Here is a 25,583-nt window from a genome sequence, read left to right on the forward strand (position 1 = left end):
GGTTGCTCTAGTAGATGTAAAGATTTTGGACATGATCCCCAGAGGTAAAGATTTCCATAGATTTTGGACATGATCCCCAGAGGTCAATGTAATTGTTGCTAGAAATTACAGGCATTCAATTTCATTCACGATATATTTTTCTGGATTTTCGATGCGTCACGATCTGAATATAAGTGTATGCCACTTCAGCCGAAACGTCTGTGAGACGTTCAATTTCATTGGCTGATCTCTAAACCCTCAACCAATCGGCTGCGAGACTGCACATTTCACAAAGCATTCATAACAAAATGGCGGACTGCCGTAAGGAAATGAAAATTTGTGATGCTCCGGCAAGCTTCAAATCAAAAGTGTGGAAACACTGCGGGTTTCCGTGTATCGACGGCTTATATATATCATTTTGATTTTATTTTAAAATAAAGGTGTATCGAATCGAAATAATCAAATTGTGGTACAAATATCGAGATACGTATCAATCGTGGGTAAAGTGTATCGTGACAGCTCTACTAGAAGTTGAGTTTTGCATTGCTTGTCTGTATGATAACTTAAGGATGAATGACCATACTTATTTGAAACTTTGTGTATGAGTGGTCCTAAACCCTAGAAGATTTAAGGAGTATTGGGGGGTGGGGTCAGCCACATGGTGAGTCTTGCTGACCTGCCACTCAGTAGTCTAGTTGAACACTTACAAGGCAAACTTTCGAAACATCTGTTATCTTTGAAAACAGATGTCTTTAAAAACAACTCGATAACTAAGCCACAATGTGCCGAGTCGGTAAAGTCAGCTGTCAGAAATTATCAGGTGATTTCGCCAAACAGCACTCAAATACTACAGGCAGTCAGAGGGACAAGTGATATGTCTACCCATTCCGCCCTTTAAGGGATGTTAAAATGGGGTCATAAAATTGACTCATTTGGCCCCCTCATCTCTATTCATGGATTCCTCTTCCTTTCTAACCCAAATTGATTCTTTGATTTTCCTCACTTTCAAGTTGTCCTCCCTTTCAAAAGTACTTTGTTTGTTCAGACTATGATATGGTTGTATATGTTAGTATGGTCTGTAATGGCTAATTTATTGTATTGTTTCTCCAATGTCCTCCTTGTATTTCTAGTGTAAACTTGCTGTTTCATGGCTTCAATGTCTTTTGCTGTTCTATTAAGCATTTCAAAAATTTCTGGCCAGTTTCCACAAGGCATGCAAGGCTGCAGATATTACATGGAATATGATAAAACCTGTCTTAAACGTCTTGCTTCAGAAATAAGTCTTTCAAACGATCTAATAGTTGTTTGATGGTGTTGTGTGGTCGCATAGGAGTGCTGATGTGATGTTTGCGCAGCACTCTTGAAACTGCTTCAGACACTCTTTTTATGTAGTGACCATGACGTCAGTTTTTCTCTCTGTTTGTACGTTTGTGTTTCTTAGGGCCATTCCTTGCACAAAGGGTCAGAATTGGTATAAATAGTATCTGTCCTGCTGACTCCCTGTATTATTTGAGTGCTGTTTGGCGAAATCTCGTGACAATTTCTAACAGCTGACTTTACTTACTCTGCACATTGTGGCTAAGCAAGTTTATAGTGGCTTGACGAATCTCGTTCTGAGAATCTCATCAGCATAGTAGTATAGAAAGACAAAGGTTGAGTTGGAAGTTGAGCAAAATCTGTGCAACATTAATTAGCATTCTGCACTCTGAACAGTTAGCTAGGTTTCTGCACAGTAGCTTGTGATATAGTGAATGAACTTTGATGAAACTTGGTCAATATTTACACTAGTTGCCAAATCTGCCAGATATTAATAAACATTTAAAAATATATTTGGTTTACATAGTTCAAGATTAATTGTTTATTTACAAACAAATATTTTTAAACACATGGTCTGTCATCAATCCATCTGAGCGTTTGTCAACCATCAACAATTTCTTTGAATAACTTCTTTTACTGATGGTTGACCCTCTCAGGAGGCTGTGTAAACCACATTCAAAACTCTCTGAAACTAAATCTTATCTGGTCTAAAAATTCCAATATGTTGCAGGTATATTGAACTCTGTAGATTGCAGGTATTTTGACAATGTTGCAGGTATTTCTTAAATAATTGATATTTAAGTATTGCCATTACAATAGCATACGGTGGCCATGGGTGATATTTTTGTACATTGAATAACCCCTGTAATATTACATGTATTAAAACTTAAAAACCAAATCAGCACTAAAATTGGCATATACATGATAAAGTGGACTATGTAGGCTTCACATTTTAATTTGGTTTGAGACTACATTTTTGGCCATTGACAAATCTGTGTCTACACAACAAAAGCTAGCTTTTCATGCAGTCTATTTTTGTACCCAGCACATGTGTAAATATTGTGAAAAATCCAGTTGAACGACCGTTGCTAAGACGTGAGTATTTCTTTTACCGTGTAGGTGATATTCAATTTCAGACAGGTTTTAAGCAAAAAAATACTACTTGCATGTGTCAAACCTTGGGGTTAAAAATCATGTTATTTTGCATTTTTTTGCGTTTTTTTATGTGGTAACCATGGTTTTCACAAGTCATAAATCTGGGGAAATCACTTTTTGAAAAAAAAAACATTCTTCTGAAAGGAATGTATTCAAAATGTAGTTTATAAATATATTTATATATGTAGGTGTGTTGTGCATGATAAATCCGCTATCCATGTTTATCTGAGACATGCCCTTTATTTTTAGGATCAAGCCATTTCTACTGTACTCTGCTACCTTAGAGTTGATAAGTCATTTGCTTGACCCACAAATATAGAAAATTGAGTTATTATGAATTTCTTATTAAAATCAAAAAGAAATAAAACAATTATGTGCCTAGCTCACCTGCCCGAAGGGCAACTGAGCTCATGTCATGGTGCAGCGTCCGTTGTCTGTCAACTTCTCCTTAAAGGACTTCTTCTGAAGAATGGACAGGCCTTTCAAGGTCACATGGGTCAAATGTGTCAAACCCTTCAAACGAGTTCTTCTGAAGAACTGAAAGGTATAGAATCTTCAAATTTGGCTGGTAGCTTCCTGGGAAAGAACCCGACAGAGTTTGCGAATGAAAAGCTAAACGACCTTGACATACTTTCAAGGTCACTGGAGTCAAATATATCAAACTCTTCAAACGACTTCGTCTGAAGAACTGAAAGGTATAGAATCTTCGTATTTGGCTGATAACATCTTTTAGTGGAGCCTGACAAATTTTGAGAACAAAAATGACCTTGACTTACAAAGGTCATATAGGTCAAATATGTCAAACACATCGTTGTCTTCTGAATAATGGATATGCCTAGAGTCATGATATTTGGCTAAAAGCTTCATTTGTAAGAGCCTGACAAAGTTTGACAACGATAATGACCTTGACCTACTTTCAAGGTTACAGGTGTCAAATATGTCAAACGCTACAAACTACTTCTATAGAACTGAAAGGTATAGAGTCTTTATATTTGGCTGGTAGTTTCTTTTAGTGGAGCCTGACAAATTTTGAGAACAAAAATGACCTTGACTTACAAAGGTCATATAGGTCAAATATGTCAAACACATCGTTGTCTTCTGAATAATGGATATGCCTAAAGTCATGATATTTGGCTAAAAGCTTCATTTGTAAGAGCCTGACAAAGTTTGACAACGATAATGACCTTGACCTACTTTCAAGGTTACAGGTGTCAAATATGTCAAACGCTACAAACTACTTCTATAGAACTGAAAGGTATAGAGTCTTTATATTTGGCTGGTAGTTTCTTTTAGTGGAACCTGACAAATTTTGAGAACAAAAATTACCTTGACTTACTTTCAGGGTCATATGGGTCAAATATGTCAAACACATCGTTGTCTTCTGAATAATGGATATGCCTAGAGTCATGATATTTGGCTAAAAGCTTCATTTGTAAGAGCCTGACAAAGTTTGATAACGAAAATTACCATGACCTACTTTCAAGGTCACAAAGGTCAAATACGTCCAACGTCACAAACTAATTCTTCTGAAGAACTAAAAGGTATAGAGTCTTAATATTTGGCTGGTATCTTTTTTGGATTAAGGTCGACAAAGTTTGCAAATGACCTTGACTAACTTTCAAGGTCATAGGGGTCAAATATGTCAAAAACATCAAATGACTTCTGAATAATTAAAAGGCATAGAATCATAATATTTTGCTGATAGTTTCTTGCGATAGATCTCATCAAAGTTAGGCAAATTAAAATGACCTAAACAAACTTTAAAGGTCACAGAGGTCAACAACACTTCAAACGGCTTGTTCTCAATTACTAAAACGCATTGATTTGGCTGGTAGCTGCTTAGGATAGAGCAAACAAAGTTTGAGAAGGAAAATAATTGAGCTACTTGCAAGGTCACCGGGACAAAAATATCAAACACTTCATACAGCCTCTTCTGAAAAACCGAAAAGCATAGAATCATATAATAATATTTGGCTGGTAGCTTGCAACAGATTGAGCAGACAAAGTTTGCGATTGAAATGTTTTTAGGACAGTATAATATTTAATGAGAATAATTTGCTATGAGTGATTAAATATAAAGTTGAGCGAAACAGGCACTTTGGGCCTCTTGTTTTATGATATATTTTTTTCAATTTCTACAGGTACTTCCTTACAACAGCTCAGACACTAGTGAAGACATCCTTGATTTTGTGCAGAGCACTTTTCTATCAGGAGAAACAGGTATTCTACATCTGCAAGGTGATAGTCACCTTGTTTATTGGGTAGTTATTATTTAGGGGTGATTGTTGTTCTGTTGAACAGTTATCCTACATTGTGGGGTGATTATTGACATGTTGAACAGTCATCCTACATTGTTGGGTGATTGTTGACATGTTGAACAGTCATCCTACATTGTGGGGTAAATGTTGTTCTGTTGAACAGTCATCCTACATTGTGGGGTGATTGTTGTTCTGTCAAACGGTCATCCTACATTGTGGGGTGATTGTTGTTCTGTTGAACAGTCAGCCTACATTGTGGGGTAAATGTTGTTCTGTTGAACAATCATCCTACATTTTGGGGTGATTGTTGACATGTTGAACAGTCATCCTACATTGTGGGGTGATTATTGACATGTTGAACAGTCATCCTACATTGTGGGGTGATTGTTGACATGTTGAATGGTCATCCTACATTGTGGGGTGATTGTTGACATGTTGAACAGTCATACTACATTGTGGGGTGATTGTTGACCTGTTGAACAGTCATCCTACATTGTGAGGTGATTGTTGTCATGTTGAATGGTCATCCTACATTGTGGGGGGATTGTTGTTCTGTTGAACAGTCAGCCTACATTGTGGGGTAAATGTTGTTCTGTTGAACAATCATCATACATTTTGGGGTGATTGTTGACATGTTGACCAGTCATCCTACATTGTGGGGTGATTGTTAACATGTTGAACAGTCATCCTACAATGTGAGGTGATTGTTGACATGTTGAACATTCATCCTACATTGTGGGGTGATTGCTGTTCTGTTGAACAGTCATCCTACATTTTGGGGGGATTGTTGACATGTTGAACAGTCATCCTGCATTGTGGGGTGATTATTGACATGTTGAACAGTCATCCTACATTGTGAGGTGATTGTTGACATGTTGAATGGTCATCCTACATTGAGGGGTGATTGTTGTTCTGTTGAACAGTCATCCTACATTGAGGGGTGATTGTTGACAGGTTGAACAGTCATACTACATTGTGGGGCGATTGTTGACATGTTGAACAGTCATCCTCCATTGTGGGGTGATTATTGACATGTTGAACAGTCATCCTACATTGTGGGGGGATTGTTGACATGTTGAACAGTCATCCTACATTGTGGGGTGATTGGTTCTTTGGCCATCATTGTTAGGTTATTGTTGATAGGTTGGTTGTCATTGTTGGGTGATTGTTGATAGGTTGGTCGTCATTGTTGGGTGATTGTTGGGTGATTAGTTGTCATTGTTCGGTGATTGTTGATAGGTTGGTTGTCATTGTTGGGTGATTGTTGATAGGTTGGTGGTCATTGTTTGGTGAATGTTGATAGGTTGGTTGGGTGATTGTTGATAGGTTGGTGGTCATTGTTTGGTGAATGTTGATAGGTTGGTCGTCATTGTTGGGTGATGGTTGATAGGTTGGTTGTCATTGTTGGGTGATTGTTGATAGGTTGGTTGTCATTGTTGGGTGATTGTTGATAGGTTGGTTGTCATTGTTGGGTGATTGTTGATAGGTTGGTTGTCATTGTTGGGTGATTGTTGATAGGTTGTTCGTCATTGTTGGGTGATTAGTTGTCATTGTTGGCCAATGGCAAACCTAAATGGTGAATTATGATGGCTATCATCATGTCAGGCATCAGGGTCGGAACCAGAAGGGGTCAAATAGGCTAAAATGTCAACAATCTTCTTCAGACCTAGCCACCTAGAATCAAATACAGTTGTACTCTTCATGGATGAAAATTAAGTTTCTAAGATACTTTATCAAGTTTGTGACCTTCATTAACCATGGATGACCCATTCTCCCAGGGCAGGTGTTAAGTTTACAATGGTTTAAACTGAGTGATGCTTTGATCCATAAAATGTTACGCTATTTATAGCCTGTAATATTAGCTTGTTTGTTATAAAGTTTAGATATATACCCATTTTAAAATGGATTTGCATTGACTACAGGTGTGCAATACAGGTCCAATTTGCCTCTTGTTTAGACATGTAACCCACCTTTGTTCTAGCTGATACATCAGGGCTGACAATAGAGACCATTGGAACCCTTGGAAATGTTGTCAACATAGATACAACTGTCAACAACACTGGTGATGCAGATAGACTACAGCAAAGGAGCGAGGTATTGTTAGGGTATTGCTGGGTGAATTATACTGTGGGATTTGGTAGAAATTTGTGGGCCTATTTTACTGATTGGTTAACTGTCTGGCCTTCAAATGTGATGGTAGACTACAGCAAAGGACCACAGTACTGTTAGGGTATTGCTGGGTAGATTATACTGTGGGATTTGGTAGATATTTGATGGCCTATTTTATCGAGTGGCTATAACTGGTTGGCCTTCCATGGTGAGGGTTGAGGTGAGATTCTGTAGTCATCATGACATAGAATTTACAAAGAGGTTGATTCCTCTCTCCAGTCACTGTAGTCCGAATTATTCTGACATTTTATCGACTTTTTTTATATCAGTCTGTCGTCGATTAACGTCAGAACTCTGGCCCTCTATTATATGCGGGAAATAAGCGACCTGTGCCTGGGTCGCTCTTCAAACTGATATTTTAGAAACAAATCGTCACTTTCACACACATGTCGCACATGGATCGAAATATCTGTTCTTTATGCACAAGATGAACATAAATTACATGCCTCAAAAAACCAATACAATCACTAAAAACATTATTTTTTTGATATAATCCCGCCTTCTAATGCCACGTGACTAAAATCTTGACGACCTACGTGATAACGTTGGGAAATACCTTCGGTAACGCGAGATCTCGTCAAGTCATGTGACATTGCTCATGCCCTAATTTTCATTAAAAACATGGGTTGGTATAAAAAAAAAAGTCGATAAAGCGTCGGAATAATTCGGACTTCAAAGACTTGAGAGAGGAATCAACCGCTTTTTAAATTCTATGTCATGATGACTACAGGATCGCACCTCAACCCTCACCATACAGTGTTTACTGACAGGGGTGAGCAATCCAGTCACTTGTTACTGACTCGATCAGCTAGATCACAGTGTTGAACCATCTGGTCACTTGTTACTTACTCAGCTAGGGTAGCTAGTCACAGTGGTGAACCATCTGGTAATTTGTAACTAGAGATATATCCCACTGTGTTTGGACAGGCATGTGGTAATAACATTCAAGTTAGGTAGCACTATGAAAGTCAGATGTCACTGAAAGTACATCTCCAACACAAACATGTGAAGATATTAGCCAGTTCTTGATAAGAACCTCTGGTTATATTGTCAGATTGTATTGATTGTAGGATTTGTAAATCTATGTGACGTACCTTGGCTTTCTCTAGTAAGATAGGTTACTATATCAAATGTTGTATGTTATAATGTTGTAAGATAAATCTCAGTTAATGACAGAGGTATTGTCAGGGAACATCATTTCTGTTACATACTTAAAAACATGATTTTTGTCATAAAGTGTTGATGTCAAATAAATAACAAGGTTTACTGTCACAATCCCAAATACTATTTGACCTTTGTTTAAGAATGTTGTTCAAACTGCTTCTCCCAAAGTGCCGCATGGGCCAGACTTTTAATGATACTTGATACATGTAACACTTGCATTGAGATGAATTATTGCGAATAAAGTTTATAAGTTGGAGTTACCTCCCCATTTATGAAGTTATGCCCTTTCGTTTAAAATGTTCTGGAAAGAACTGTTTCTATAGTTCTTGGTGCAGGCAGGGGTTTATAGGGACCGCAGAACCAAATGATTTTCCATAGACGATAGTGTTAACGTTTAGCACTGTCCTGGTTAAATAGGGTTATCCACACTGGTTTACCTGCCCTCATTTTGAAGAATATCATCTTGCACAACTGTAAATAAAATATTCAAAAATTCTGCCTATTTGAACTTTTTAGGTCACCTGAGACAAAGTCTCAAGTGACCTATTGTCGCCTTTTGTCCGTTGTTGTCCGTAAACAATTTACATTTTCGACTTCTTCTCCAAAACCCCTGAACCAATTTCAATGAAATTTTGCAGGGACCATCCATGGACAAAGGTCAACAAAAAGTGTTGCCGGTTTAGTCCTACGCCCACAGGGGCCTGAGGTGCGGGGCCAAAAAGGGTCAAATTGACTAAAATTTCAAAAATCTTCTTCTCCGAAACCTCTGAACCAATTTCAATGAAATTTTGCAGGGACCTTCCATGGACAAAGGTCAACAAAAATAGTTGCCGGTTTAGTCCTACGCCCCCAGGGGCCTGAGGGGCGGGGCCAAAAAGGGTTGAATTGACTAAAATTTCAAAAATCTTCTTCTCAAGACCCAGATATGGTAGAATCAAATACTCTTCATAGATGGAAGGGTCTTAAGGTGCTTTACCGAAATTGTGAATTTCTTGACCCTGGGGTCTCACGTTTCCCCCTGGGGAGGGGGTAAACTTTACTATAGTTTATATAGGGAAATCACATTTTGGACCAACATTTGTTTAATTTCCATTGGAAGTAATTCAATTTGGGTTAGCATTATCAGTATTAGGTAGCAGTTTGATAATAAGCACATATCAGCCCTGACTGACCCCCAGGGGCTGATGGGTGGGGCCAAAAAGGGTCGAATTTACTGAAATTTCAAAAATCTTCTTCTCAAGACCCAGATATGGTAGAATCAAATACTCTTCATAGATGGAAGGGTCTTAAGGTTTATGACCCTAGGGTCTCACGTTTACCCCCTGGGGAAGGAGGGGGGGGGTAAAATTTATTATGGTTTATAATGGCAAATGATACTTTGAATATTACATGTTAATAACTTGATTGGAATTATAACCTTGAATTGACAGTTTGATACTTTGAAAATTTTGAGCCAGCCCTACCCCCAAGGGCTGTAGGGTGGGGCTCAAAGGAGTCAGTGTGCTAAAATTTCTTCATTTTCCTTGTTTAGAATCAGAGGTGCTAGTTTCAAATCCTTTTTAGTCTGAAATCTGTATGCTAGATATTGAATAAGGTGGTTTTATTGTTTTTTTGTCACTTTGAATAATATTTCTGTTCATGTTAAAAACAAAATCAACTCTCTGTATAAATATATCAGGTGACCGTTAAGGCCCATGGGCCTCTTGTTTTATATGGGTGCCGCCATCTTGTATTGAATTCGGCACCAAAAATCGTCCAAAATTTAAAACAAATTACACACTTAATAAACTCACCCAGACAAAAGCAGACTAAAAAAAAATTAATATTTTTTTTTATGCATATTACATCTATATATATTGCTCAACCCCCACATAAAACTTTTGAAACTTCTGCCACCTAAATATCCAACCAGCAGGCCCCGAGGCATTCACCTTCCTATTAAATCTTATGCCCAATAGGGAAAAACCCACAATCTATTTTTGATTTGGTTCCGTGGTCCCTATAAGTCTGCCATTCTGACGACACTTAAGTTTAATCCTGTACAATAACTGATTTCAATGCAATCTTAACTCCACTCATACATATGTATCAAATCAAATTTTTATTTAAGCATTTCCTTTGACAGATACGTGAGTTGTTGACCCAGTCCCTACTTAATGCCGAAATCTCACCAAACTTTGATGTGGTCATTCAGGTTGTCCAAATACTGGACAGTCTAGTCAAGGTCAAGGAGGAGGTCACAGAGAAACAGGAGGTACAGGATTGATTGTTATGTACTTCAATGAAACAGATATATATTTATACTTCACAATAATGATCTGACTCAACAAGAGGTACTGACAGAGGTGTCACTTGTAAGCTCACCTGGTCCGAAGGACCAAGGTGAGCTTATGCCATACCGTAGCATCCGTCGTCCGTCCGTCAACAATTTCTTTAACCGACTTCTTCTTCTTAACCACTGATTGGAATTCAACTAAATCCCCCTGGAAGCATCCCTAGGTGGTGGGGATTCAAAATTGTACAAATGGTTGGGCTGACTCCCCAGGGGGCTGAGGGGCGGGGCAAAAAGGGGTCAATTTGGCTATATTGCTACAAACGACTTCTTCTGTAGAACTATGCCATGGATATCAACCATATTTGACTGGAAGCATCCCTAGGTGGGGGGGATTCAAAATTGTACAAATGGTTGGGCTGACTCCCCAGGGGGCTGAGGGGCGGGGCAAAAAGGGGTCAATTTGGCTATATTGCTTTAAGCAACTTCTCTAGAACTAAGAGGTGGATTTCAACCATATTTGACTGGAAGCATCCCTAGGTGGTGGGGATTCATACAAATGGTGTAGCTGAGCCCCCAGGGGGCTTAGGGCGGTGCCAAAAGGGGGCAATTTGGCTATATTGCTATAAACGACTTCTACTGTAGAACTATGCCATGGATATCAATCATATTTGGTTGGAAGCATTCATTGGAGGCAGGGATTCAAAATTATACAAATGTTGGGGCTAAGGGGTTGGGCCAAAAAAAGTGTATTACTTGGAAATGGTTGAGATCCCCACCATATAACTATATATACAATTGCTGAGTATAAAGAGAAGAATGCAGATTTGCTTCCAGGATGTCCCTAGGGTCTGGCCCCACCCTTGGAGACATAGTCCCTTGGCCATAACTTTAAAACGGTTGAGATCCCCACCCCAAAACTATATATACAAATGCTGGTCATAAAAAGACGAATGCAGTCATGATATCAGAATAGACCCTGGGGTCTGACCGAACCCCTAGGGATCTAGTTTCTTAGTCACAGCTTGGAAACAGTTGAGAGCCCCACCCTATAACCGTATATATACAATTGCTGAGTATAAAGAGATGATTGCACATATGCTTCCAGGATGGCCTTGGGGACTGCCCCACCCTTGGAGACTTAACCCCTGGGTCATAACTTTGAAATGGTTAATATTGCCACCCCAAAACTATATATACATTTGTTGGGCATAAAGAGACCAATGCAGTCATGATATTAGAATTGACCCCAGGGTCTGCCCCACCCTTGCAGACTTGCCCCCTGGGTCATAACTTTGAAACGGTTGAGATCCCCACCCCAAAACTATATATACAAATGCTTGGCAAAAAGAGACAAATGCAGTCATGATATTAGAATCGATCCTGGGGTCTGGCCACAACTCTAGGGACCTAGTTTCTGAGTCAAAGCTTGGAAACAGTTGAGATCCCCACCCCATAACCATACATAAAATTGCTGGGCATGAAAAAAATCTAATATAGCTATGCTACAAGGATTGGCCTTGTGGTCTGGCATATTCCCTTGATGCTTAGGTATCCAGGTGAGCGATACAGGCCCTCTGGGCCTCTTGTTAATGAGGTATAAGCCTTTTTTTTTCCAGTTTCAAGCTATACATTATGTCTCAACAGCATGATACTCGCATGTTTAAACCTAACCTCAATAATGTTTACCCACAATATGTCCTGCAAGCGGGGGATATATAGATTCCACGAATTTGTTTGTTGTAATATATGTGGCCATATATCCATCCAACCTTGAATGTCACAGGATCAAATAAAATCAGTTAAAATCTTCCCCGGAAGATCAATAAAGAAGTCAGGTTAATGATATTTAGCCTGTAATGTTACATCTACATGACAAGTTTGTTTAAATATGTTTGACCTCAACTCAATTTCAATGTGACATATATGAGATGTGTTTGCATACTGGTCTATTAATCTCTCAAATTATTTATATTTTCCCTCACAGCTTCTTATTAGGATTTTAAAAGGCTAGCTGGCAAGTAATTGGCCGTATTCTAAATTTTCATCATACTCTGTTTTAGGAGATTACTGTTGCAGTGTTTCATAATCTGACTGAAAAGTTTAACGACATGAAAAAGACTGATATCTTGGAGACAAGGTCTACATCAATGTAAGTCTCCATCCGGAACTTTTCTTTAGTTTCATTGGTCTTTTATTAAAATATCCAAAAGTGGCACTGCACTCTTAAGTAATGATATCCCCAGTCTTCACATCAATTCCTTGTTATTTATGGTAGGGTCTTTGTAGATCTTAGTGATTTCCATGGTATTACAGTTGTAGGTGTGATGTGAATGCTGACTCCCTGCTTTGTTTGATACATTGACATTAAGTTATATTTATGAGAATATCAACTTATTGACAGTTTTACAATGGTGTTTGATAACAGGAATTTACTCACCTCGATGGGGAGTGTCCTAACACTTATAAAGGACAGAGGAACAGACCTGAAGGAAATTAACACAACCAATACTGGGCCGATCACAGAGGCGGCAAAGGATGAAAAGTTGGAAAAGGTCAGTAGTACTGCTAGAGTTCTTTCTCTTACTTGCTTCCAGATTTTCATAATGACTTCTCATTTTGTTTGTTCTTACAAACCCTTTGAATTAAATCTTGAGGAAATTTAAGCCAAAAGCTTTATGCAATAGTGCAGCATCCGTCGTCTGTCAACTTATTCCTTTATAACCTTACAATCTGGACAAATTACATTATGTAGATTAAAATTTTGAGGAAATATGCTATGTTGCATCCTTGAGACTAGAGAATCAAACGTTGTATAATGTTGAGATGTGGTCCCCCCCTTCAGGACCAAGTCAGGGGGAAAAGGCAAATTTTAACCTTTAAAAAACTACTTTTCTTTGAAGGACTACACATATCATTACCGTATTTGGTCTGAAATATGTGGGAGGACAAGGTGATCATATTTTGTACAAATAAAGTCTATATGACCCCTGGGGCTCCCTATAAAGATGGTGCTGGCCATAGGGGCCAAGGAATTTTGAGTATAAAGATGTACCACTTAAAACAAGGAAAAGTATTGCAAGGCAATCCATAGTCCCCCACCGCCCACCGGTAATGATTTCTATATTTAACAAACAGTACACTTATGTCAGGAAGCATAGGTCACAATAAGGTCAAAGTGACCTACTTCTTGCACGCCACCATCCCAAGATGTCCTTGTACACCAAATCTGGTTACTCCAGGTGAAATAGTACAGAAGATATGCTCCAGACAAACTTTTTTAAAAGTAAAGGTCCAAGGTCCAGACTATATAATAATTTGAATATATGTCCTGGACAAACTTCTCAGACAGAAGGACGGAAACCTATAGTGCAAACCTATAGTCCCCCCAATGGGAACCGGTGGGAGACTAATTATCAAGATCTCAATCATAACCACATAAATTGTACCTATAATGGACATGAAGGGATTGATGCATCCATGCTAACACTATTGGCCTTGAGGCCCTGCCCTGCCCCAAGTGACTTAGCCCCTGAGTCAAACCACACAGGGTAGATCCCAATCTTTCAACCATACATGGTATACCGGTATATATATGATTGTTTGAAAGCATTATAAACTATTCTGTCATTGTTTGTCAAAGGTCAAAGTCTCTGTTGCTAGAAGTAGTATTTACTTGTCCAGATTCTTTCAAATCAATATTTATGCAAAGTTCAGTCATGATATTTTGGTTGAACCTAGGAAAATGAAAGACTTCTTTGAGATTGGGGCATCAGAAGTAAAGGACATTGTTACTGACAAAGGAACTTCACATAACCAATGATTTGTCTGTTAATGTTCACTGCCGTATTTTGTCAGAAAAAATTGTTAGAATTGTCCATAGCCTACCTAACATTGAGCTAACAAGATCAAAATATAAATGTGATGGAAAACATTTCGCATGTATCAACAATAAATATTTTTCGGGGGCGATATTCTGCCCTGAAGAGTTGTGTGTGATATGAAGATGTAATTTGAGCTTTACCACATTGTCAGGTGAAAAGGAACAGCCTACAGATGATGGCATCCGTAGGGAAGGTTGTTGACATTCTCACAGAGACAATTGAGTCGGCTAATGAAGCTGTGATCATCCAGACACCGGTTATGTCTGTCAGAGTCCAGGAAATAGACAACATGACAGAAACAAACCTCACCCTCAGTGTGCTGTCAGATAACTCCAGCATCAGTCTCCTACTGCCTCCTACTCAAACTCTCAGACAATCAGTTCCAGGGGCAGAGAACTCTTCTGTTTATACACAGGTGAGGCTAATTCCTTTTACTGAAGTTGAGTGTTATAAATGAAATGTACGAAATTCTCAAGGTTTAATGTGAGAGTAGCCATGAAAAATTGAGGCATAGCTTAGTTGTTGTGGATGTCTAATTTATTGCCAAATTCGAAATAATCTTAATTTTAACAGCTATATTTTTATTTCACCTGCCTGAAGGGCAAGTGAGCTTATGCCATGGCGCAGCGTCCGTTCGTCCGTCAACTTTTCCTTTAAAACGCTATTTGTCCTAAACGGCCCAGTAGATTTGGACTAAATTTGGTCTGGAGCATCCTTAGACCAAGGGGACTCAATTTTGTATAAACAGTGGGTTTGGCCCCCCTGGAGTCAGAGAGGTGGGGCCGAATAAGGAATGGAGGTAAAACCTTTAAAATTCTTCTTCCACTGTAGGAATTAAGGAATTTTATCCTAATTTGGTCTGGAGCATCCTTGGGCGAGGGGACTCAACATTGTATAAACTGTGGATGTGGCCCCCCTGGGGGCAGAGGGGTGGGGTCCAATAGGGGAAATAGAGGTAAACCTTTAAAATCTTTCTTCTACATTAGGGATAAAGGGATTTCATCCAGATTTGGTCTGGAGCATTGTTGGGTCAAGGGGACTCAATGTTGTATAAACAGTGGGTGTGGTCCCCCTGGGGGCAGAGTTGTAGGGACAAAAAGGGGAAATAGAGGTACAATTCAAAATCCTTTTTCCAGTAGGGATAAAGGGATTTTATCCTAATTTGGTCTGGAGCATCCTTTAGCCAAGGGAACTCAATTTTGTATAAATGGTAGGCTTGGCCCTCTTGGAGGCAGAGCCCAATAGTGGAAATAGAGGTAAAAACCTTTGAAATCCTTCTTCTACAATAGGGATTAAGGGATTTCATCCCAAATATGTCTGGAGCATGCTTGGGCCAAGGGGACTCAGTTTTGTATAAACGGTGGAGTGGACCCCCTGTGGGCAGAGTTGCGGGGCCCAATAGGGGAAATAGAGGTAAAAACCTTTGAAATCCTTCTTCTACCATAGAAATTACTTCTTATACCATAGGAGTTAAGGGATTTTATCCCAATTTAAGCTGGAGCATCCTTGGGCAAAGAGGACTAAGTTTTGTATAAACGGTGGGTTTGGACCCCCTGGGGGCTGAGAGTTGGGGGCCTAATAGGGAAATTTGAGGTTTAAATCTTCAAAATCTTTCTTTTCTGTACCATTGGAGGGATTTTATGTAATAAGAATAATTTCCCTTGGTTGCTTTATTATCCAGGTGAGTGATACTGGGCATCCTGTTTTATATATCTTTAAGTAGATCAACCATTAACAATCATTTAAATTCTTCAGTTTGCAAGTGTTGGGTTGGAATCTGTTACTGTCAAACACACAAATATAAATCATCAAAAATGACAATGACATAGCTGTATGCCATATTGCATTTTTCGGTTGGTAAATTAAGATTTTAAAGCTTTTGTATAGGAGTTTTAAGGGTATGTGTAAATTTGTTGATTTGTGATGTTCATCTGTCCAAGTGTTTCATAACAACTGACAAGTACATGATTCTTGCCTCATAATTACCACTGACATTAGATCTCTGTATACCATTGACTAAGGGTTGCTGCATCTGTTTTAATGGAATAAATGTGGTGACATTTTTCGCTCACCTGCGAAGGGCTAGTGAGCTTATGCCATGGCGCGGCGTCCGTCGTCCGTCAACTTTTCCTTTAAACAACTTCTTCGGAAGAACGGACAGGCCTAGAGTCATGATATTTGGCTGAAAGCTTTGTTGGTAGGAGCCCTACCAAGTTTGAGAACGAAAATGACCTTGACCTACTTTAAAGGTCACAGGGGTCAAATATGTCAAAAACTTCAAACGACTTCTTCTGAAGAACTAAAAGGTATAGAATCTTCATATTTGGCTGATGGCTTCCTGGGATGGAGCTTAACAAAGTAAGGGAATGAAAATGACTTTGACCTACTCTCAAGGTCACAGGGGTCAAATGTGTCAAACACTTCAAAAGACTTCTTCTGAACAACTGAACGGAATAGAATCTTTATATTTGGCTGGTGGCTTCCTGGGATAGAGCCCAACAAAGTTTGCGAATGAAAATTAGTTTGACCTACTTTCAAGGTCACAGGGGTCAAATATGTCAAAAACTTCAAACGACTTCTTCCGAAGAACAAAAAGGTATAGAATCTTCATATTTGGCTGATTGGTTTCTGGGTTGGAGCCCAACAAAGTTTGAAAATTAAAATGACCTTGACATACTTTCAAGGTCACAGCGGTCAAATATGTAAAAACTCTTTAAACGATTTCTTCTGTAGAACTAAAAGGTATAGAATCTTCATATTTGGCTGTTGGCTTCCTGAGATAGATCCCGACAAGGTTTGAGAATAAAAATGCCCTTGACATACTTTCAAGGTCAAAGCAGTCAAATATGTAAAACACTTTAAACAAACTACTTCTGAAAAACTAAAAGGTATTAAATCTTCATATTTTGCTGGTTACTTCCTGGAATGGAGCCCAACATATTTTGAAAATGACCTTGACATATTTTCAAGGTCACAGCGGTCAAATATGTCAAACGCTTCAAACGACTTCTTCTGAAGAATTAAAAGGTATAGAATCTTCATATTTCGCTGGTGGCTTCCTTGGATGGAGCCCAACAAAGTTTGAAAATGAAATTGACCTTGACTTACTTTCAAGGTCACAGCGGTCAAATATGTGAAAACTCTTTAAATGACTTCTTCTGAAGAACTAAAAGGTCTAGAATCTTTATATTTGGCTGTTGGCTTCCTGAGATAGATCCGGACAAAGTTTGAGAATGAAAATGACCATAACCTTCTTTCAATGTCACAGGTGTCAAATATGTCAAAAACATCAAACGGCTTCTTCTGAATAATCCATAGCATAAAATTGTAATATTTGGCTGGTGGCTTCCTGGGATAGAGCTCACCAAAGTTTACGAATGAAAATGACCTCAACCTACCTTAAAGGACAGAGATCAACAGTATTTTAAAGGATTTGTTCTTAAGAACAAATGGAATGGATTCATAAGATTTGGCTGGTAGCTTTTTGGGATAGAGCTAACAAAGTATGAGAAGGAAAATGACATTGACCTACTTACAAGGTCATAGGGAAAAATGTCAATTAACTTCTGAAGAAGAACCAAAAAGCATAGAATCTTATAATAATATTTGGCTGGTAGTTTCAACAGATGGAGCTGACAAAGTTTGCGAGGGAAATATTTGAAGTGCAATATAATATTGAATGAAAATATTTTGCTACGACTGCTTAAATATTCAGGTGAGCAATACAGGCCCTCTGGGCCTCTTGTTTGATTGGTCTTTATGTGAGGTGTCAGCTTTTAGTTGGCAGTTATGATATCTACTATCAGGAAAACTAGTATGTTATGTACAAAGGATATATAGTGTTCTAAAAGCACCACAGTAATACGTACTGTATGCCATGGAGAGCCAGAGACAGGTATCTTGGCAGCAGTCATGTCTGACATAGTGTGATATAGAACAATTAATTCTGTTTGGAGTCAGATTGTAGTAACCAAGGACAACATGTATAACTGGGACCAGACTGCAGAAAGATTTACCTCCTCTGTGGTGGATGTCGTTGTCAAGGACGCACAACTCCAGACAAAGACACTCACCAACATGTCCGATCCTGTCACGCTCCAATTCCAAGTGGAAGGTTGGCTTTATTTCACAAAACTATCAGTTTCATGCTTTTTATATGCCCGTCAAATTTGACGGGAGTATTATGGTATGGCGTTGTCCGGACGGCGTAAACTTTTTTATTTGTCTGGCAATCTCCTCCTACATTTTTTCGACTGATCTCTTTGAAACTTGGTATACATTATAATCATGATATGAAGTTGTGTCTCCCTTAAAAGTATTTTGATTCAACAATTTTTGCAAAAGTAATTGCCTTTTGTTCATTTCAGTATTTGATTTTTGTCCGGCAATCTCCTCCTACATTTTTCAACAGATTTCTTTGAACTTAATTTGGTATACATTATAATCATGATATGAAGTTGTGTTTCCTTGAAAAGAATTTTGATTCAACGATTTTTGCAAAAGTTATTGCCCTTTCTTCATTTTAGTATTTGAATTTTTTTATCCGCAGATTTTCTCCTACATTTTTAGCTCACCTGCCCGAAAGGGCAAGTGAGCTTATGCTGTACCGTGGCGTCCGGCGTCAACTTTTCCCTTTAAAAGCCTTTATCTCCTGAACGACTGATTGGATTTTAACTAAATTTGATAAGAAGCATCCTTGGGACCAGGGGCTCAATGGATTTATGAAATAAGGGTGTGGCCCCCTATGGGGGTTAGTTAGGGGCCAAAAAGGGGAAAATTTAGAAAAAAATAAAAAAATCTTCAACATAGCATCATTATACTTATAAACAATACTTATGAACTCGCTTATAATAAACAAATTACAAAAATCCTAAGAATCCCAGCATCATCAATAAATATGGAGAGGTATTCTAATAACTAAAACCAGTATCATAAAGATATATGGAGAGGTATTCTGATTACTAAAACCAGCATCATCAATATATATGGAGAGGTATTCTGATAACTTAAACCAGCATCATAAAGATATATGGAGAGTTATTCTAATAACTAAAACCAGTATCATAAAGATATATGGAGAGGTATTCTGATAACTAAAACCAGTATCATAAATATATATGGAGAGGTATTCTGATAACTAAAACCAGTATCATAAATATATATGGAGAGGTATTCTGATAACTAAAACCAGCATCATCAATATATATGGAGAGGTACGTATTCTAATAACTAATACCAGTATCATAAAGATATATGGAGAGGTATTCTGATAACTCAAACCAGTATCATAAAGATATATGGAGAGGTATTCTGATAACTAAAACCAGCATCATAAAGATATATGGGGAGGTACGTATTCTAATAACTAAAACCAGTATCATAAAGATATATGGAGAGGTATTCTGATAACTAAAACCAGCATCATAAAGATATATGGAAAGTGCCTTTATCTCTAAACCTTGCTGAGATATAATGGTTTATTAGCTCACCTGGCCAGTTGTCCATCCATCCGTCGTCCCGTGTCAATATTATACTTTTAAACAACTTCTTCTTAATAACCAAGAGGCCTGAGGGTGATGATATTTGGCCAGAAGCAAACTGGAAAGAAGGGCTACCAGCTTTTTTCAATTGAATGACCTTCACCTATTTTCAAGGTCACAGTGGTCAAATATGTTAAAAACTTTTAAACAACTTCTTCTGAAAAACAAAATGCCCAGGGTGATGATATTTGGCCAGTAGCATGCTGGGATGAAGAGCTACCAAGTTTGTTCAAATGAATGACCTTCATCCATTTTCAAGGTCACATGGGTCAATTGTCTTCAAAACTTCTTCTGAATAACTAAGTACAAGAGGCCTAGGATAACGGGGGATATTAATTTGGGTCTGTCTGTCTTCGTTTCCGTGCAATAACTACAACAAATGTTAACCGATTTTCTTCAAACTTGGTCACAGGGTTAAATGCCTTGAGGGCTCGGCCAAGATCGATGACCATTTTCAGCGGACATCATTTGGCGGAGTTATGGCCCTTGAATAATGAAAAACATCATTATCTGCTGTGTCCTGTTCTGTGCAATAACTACAACAAATGTTAACCAATTTTCTTCAAACTTGGTCACAGGTTTAAATGCTTTAAGGGCTCGGCCAAGTTCGTTGACCACTTTCAGCGGACCCCATTTAGCGGAGTTATGGCCCTTGAATAATGAAAAACATCATTATCTGCCGTGCTTCGTTTCCGTGCAATAACTACAACCAATGCTAACCAATTTTCTTCAAACTTGGTCACAGGATTAAATACCTTAAGGGCTCAGCCAAGTTCGATGACCAAATATTATCCAAATTCCTTCAAACTTGATAACAATGTTTGTGTTCCTCTGTCTTTCCACCAATCTCGGGCACTCTTTGGTTTTCGTGTGATAATTGGTGTAGATATTGTTCAGATATTTCAACCAAATTCCATATGCACATTCGACTCATGCTAAGTTTTTACGGATAATCAATGAGGTATAGGGCTTTTTTTTTCTTCAAGTTTCAAGCTTTACATTTTGTCTCAACAGCACGATACTCACATGTTTAAACCTAACCTCAATCATGTTAACTGACAATATGTCCTGCATGCGGGGGATATAAATTCCACGAATTTGCTTGTTATACCTATAACTTGTTTGTCAAATTAAATGTAAGTTAAATTAGAATGGAACATTATTATCGTAAATAATCTTTGAATCACAGTATTTTATAAGTGCCTCTATCTCTAAACCTTGCTGAGATATAATGGTTTATTTAACATTCATCCTACTTCTCCTTTCCTTGCTGAAGTCTTCAGGTTAACTTTAATCCAAAATTTTGCAAACTTATCGCTGTAAAGTTTCTTTTTCTGTAGAAGGCACTAAAGTATCAAGTAAACAGAGCTGGATCAGTGTTGTGTTATATTTGTACGGCATGAGTAGATAGTGGTGTATAAGCTTTCAGTATTGCTAGACACATAATTGTACGTACACACAGGTGGATCTTGTTTTTGTTGTCAGTTTTCCTCACTGGGTTTTTATCAAACTTCTTCCAATAGTCAAGAACTTTTAACTCATTCACACCTGAAATTTTATAATGACCTATTCCAACCTTAGAATTGGAGGAGTTCAAATGTGTCTTTAGGGTTGAATGAGTTAATGCCTTTGTGTTACGGTTAAATCTATTTTTAAATCAAATGAATTTTTAAACTATGAGGCTGATGCATTCTGATTGCTGATTGCTGTCTGTGTGATATCTTCTGGAGGGATAATCTTATTTTGACCAAACTTACTTGGAATATTTCACTATGCAACAATTGATAATATATATAATGATATACCAATATCACAGTGTCAAATGGCATTTTGAGGTAAACATTGTGGTTGTTACATTGCTAAGGTGGTGGAACATCAAAAGACTTGACTGTGTTGATTTAATTAAGGGTATTTAGGTCAACATAAAAATGTGGATTTATTAAAAACTGCATTAAACTACATTTTCAAACCAAACAGTGCACAGAACATTAATAAATACTTCTATATGAAACAGAAAGTTGCAAATGTCTAGAGTTGATAGAATTAAAAAGGGGCTATATAATGTCCTCCTTTTGGGAGGGCAATGGCGACATTGTGTAACCCAATAATTCGGTGTACATCAGTCAACAGTTCCGCGGCTAGTTATGAGTCTGAGACATAGAGAAAGGTTATAGAATTGTCCTAGGAGTGTATCCATGTGTAATCTGATGTTGGGACAATTGTATATATATCAAGTCCTATCTCCAGTACTGTTTTCAAATGGCAACAAAGGTGATTGACCTTTACTGACATAAACCGACTATCCCAGATTGGTAGGAAATAGGTTGGTTTGAGGCCATGGCATCTCCATGTTGAGCCTGACAACTTTATAAAGGGTGAGATCAATGCCATGGGGTCATGCTACATTCTATTTGTTTATTGCTGGGAGGCGTGTCTTAATTGTTCACGAAAGGATCTCAATTTTCAGGTCTGATGGGCATGAAAGTGTCTAGGGCATCAAGGAGAAACATTTAATGCTTTTGTAAAGGAAACAGGTTGTAGATACAGATTTGGGGGAAAGTCTATTATATTATTTGGGAAGGTATTGCCATAACACCCTAAACTGATCCAGGGCAGTCTCACAGCTAGCCAATTCTTCTTCCCAAGGAAAGTAGCTGTTAAGATGACTCAATTTTGGCAGAATAATCATTGACCCTGTGATAATATTTTTTGTTCAAGTAGGATATCTACCATTTAACACAAAACAAGAGGCCCAATGGGCCTGTAATACTCATGTGTGATACATCTCACATGTGTGACCTTCAAATACCATCACACTACACACAATGGATCTCTGATGGATGATTATATACAGTTTTGTGACGTACCTCACAACACACCAAAAATAGTGTGCTCATACCATGCATACATCGTTCACACACTGTCTGCACATTACAACAGGATCATATCATTCCCTTTATCACTCAGCATAGGCTGACTCACATTACAACAGGTTCATATCATTCCCTTTATCACTCGAGATAGTCTGACTCACATTACCCCAGGATCATATCATTCCCTTTATCACTCACCATAGTCTGACTCACATTACCCCAGGATCATATCATTCCCTTTATCACTCGAGATAGTCTGACTCACATTACAACAGGATCATATCATCCCCTTTATCACTCAGCATAGTTTGCCTCACATTACAACAGGATCATACCATTCCCTTTATCACTCAGCATAGTCTGAATCACATTACAACAGGATCATCTCATTCCCTTTATCACTCGGCATAGTCTGCCTCACATTACAACGGGATCATATCATTCCCTTTATCACTCACCATAGTCTGACTCACATTACCCCAGGATCATATCATTCCCTTTATCCCTCAGCATAGTCTGACTCACGTTACAACAGGATCATATCATTACCTTTAGCACTCAGCATAGTCTGACTCACGTTACAACAGGATCATATCATCCCCTTTATCACTCAGCATAGTTTGCCTCACATTACAACAGGATCATCTCATTCCCTTTATCACTCGAGATAGTCTGACTCACATTACAAAAGGATCATATCATTCCCTTTATCCCTCAGCATAGTCTGACTCACATTACCCCAGGATCATATCATTCCCTTTATAACTCGACATAGTCTGACTCACATTACAACAGGATCATATCATTTCCTTTATCACTCAGCATAGTTTGACTCACATTACAATAGGATCATATTGCCAGACCACCCATTGAGAGAGATTTTCACAATTCTAAATTGACCCCCTTATTAACCAGATTTCTCCCTAATGAGCTTTTGTGGGGAAAAATGAACAGAAGGGATAGAAAGAACGTAAACACCTTAAACAATTTTGCCCAGCTCCAATTCTGGAAGACGAATAATTAACATTTCATCACAAACAGTAAACAGATTGATGGAGTGTATACACAGTGATGGAGTGTATGACACAGTGATGGAGGGTATGACATAGTGATGGAGTCTATGACACAGCGATGGAGTGTATGGCACAGCGATGGAGTATATGACATAGGGATGGAGTGTATGACATAGTGATGGAGTCTATGACACAGCGATGGAGTGTATGGCACAGTGGTGGAGTATATGACATAGTGATGGAGTGTATGACACATTGATGGAGTGTATGACACACTGATGGAGTGTATGACATAGTGATGGAGTGTATGACACAGAGATGGAGTGTATGGCACAGTGATGGAGTGAATGACACATTGATAGAGTGTATGACACAGTGATGGAGGGTATGACACATTGATGGAGTGTATGACACAGTGATGGAGTTTATGACACAGTGATGGAGTGTATGACATAGTGATGGAGTGTATGACACAGTGATGGAGGGTATGACATAGTGATGGAGTGTATGACACAGTGATGGAGAGTATGACACATTGATGGAGTGTATGACACACTGATGGAGTGTATGACATAGTGATGGAGTGTATCACACAGTGATGGAGGGTATGACACATTGATGGAGTGTATGACACAGAGATGGAGTGTATGACACAGTGATGGAGTGTGTACACAGTGATGGAGTGTATGACACATTGATGGAGGGTATGACACACTGATGGAGTGTATGACATAGTGATGGAGTGTATGACACAGAGATGGAGTGTATGACACAGTGATGGAGTGTATCACACAGTGATGGAGTGTATGACACAGTGATGGAGTGTATCACACATTGATGGAGTGTATGACACAGTGATGGAGTGTATACACAGTGATGGAGGGTATGACACATTGATGGAGTGTATGACACAGAGATGGAGTGTATGGCACAGTGATGGAGTGTATGACACAGTGATGGAGTGTATGACATAGTGATGGAGTGTATGACACAATGATTGAATGTATACACAGTGATGGAGCGTATGACACATTCATACACATTGATGGAGTGTATTCCATAGTGATGGAGTGTATGACACATTGATGGAGGGTATGACACAGTAATGGAGTGTATGATACAGTGATGGAGTGTATGACACACTGATGGAGTGTATAACACATTGATAGAGTGTATCACACAGTGATGGAGTGAATTACACAGTGATGGAGTTTATGACCCATTGATGGAGTGTATGACATTGTGATGGAGTGTATGACACAGTGTGTACAGGCAATGGTTGCCAGTATGACACATTGATAGAGTGTATGACACAGTGATGGAGTGTACGACACACTGATGGAGTGTATCACACATTGATAGAGTGTATCACACAGTAATGGAGTGTATGACACAGTGATGGAGGGTATGACATAGTGATGGAGTGTATGACACAATGATGGAGTGTATCACACATTGATGGAGTGTATGACATTGTGATGGACTGTATGACACAGTGATGGAGTGTTGACACACTGATGGAGTGTATCACACATTGATAGAGTGTATCACACAGTGATGGAGTGTATGACACCGGGATGGAGTGTATGACACACTGATGGAGGGTATCACACATTGATAGAGTGTATCACACAGTAATTAAGTGTATGACACAGTGATGGAGTCTATGACACAGTGTGTACAGGCAATGGTTGCCAGTATGACACATTGATAGAGTGTATCACACAGTAATGGAGTGTATGACACAGTGATGGCCTGTATGACACAGTGTGTACAGGCAATGGTTGCCAGTATGACACATTGATAGAGTGTATCACACAGTGATGGAGTGTATGACATGGTGATGGAGTGTATGACACAATGATGGAGTGTATCACACATTGATGGAGTGTATGACACAGTAATTGAGTGTATGACACAGAGATGGAGAGTATGACACAGTGATGGAGTGTACGACAC

General features: G+C 38.6%; 1 protein-coding gene across 1 annotated transcript in view; it reads left to right on the plus strand.

Moving 5' to 3' along the window:
- Positions 1 to 25,583, plus strand: part of LOC110460128 (polycystic kidney disease protein 1-like 2) — a gene marked incomplete at its 3' end in the record, with an annotated part of 70,940 nt that overhangs the window by 35,981 nt on the left and 9,376 nt on the right. The window contains exons 11-17 of the mRNA XM_021512863.1: positions 4,593 to 4,671; positions 6,691 to 6,803; positions 10,168 to 10,296; positions 12,378 to 12,466; positions 12,743 to 12,869; positions 14,350 to 14,613; positions 18,159 to 18,312. Coding sequence (XP_021368538.1) covers positions 4,593 to 4,671; positions 6,691 to 6,803; positions 10,168 to 10,296; positions 12,378 to 12,466; positions 12,743 to 12,869; positions 14,350 to 14,613; positions 18,159 to 18,312 — 955 coding nt within the window. The remainder of the gene's footprint in view (positions 1 to 4,592; positions 4,672 to 6,690; positions 6,804 to 10,167; positions 10,297 to 12,377; positions 12,467 to 12,742; positions 12,870 to 14,349; positions 14,614 to 18,158; positions 18,313 to 25,583) is intronic.

This window comes from Mizuhopecten yessoensis, unplaced genomic scaffold (assembly GCF_002113885.1).
Source record: "Mizuhopecten yessoensis strain PY_sf001 unplaced genomic scaffold, ASM211388v2 scaffold10325, whole genome shotgun sequence".
Lineage (NCBI taxonomy): Eukaryota > Metazoa > Mollusca > Bivalvia > Pectinida > Pectinidae > Mizuhopecten > Mizuhopecten yessoensis.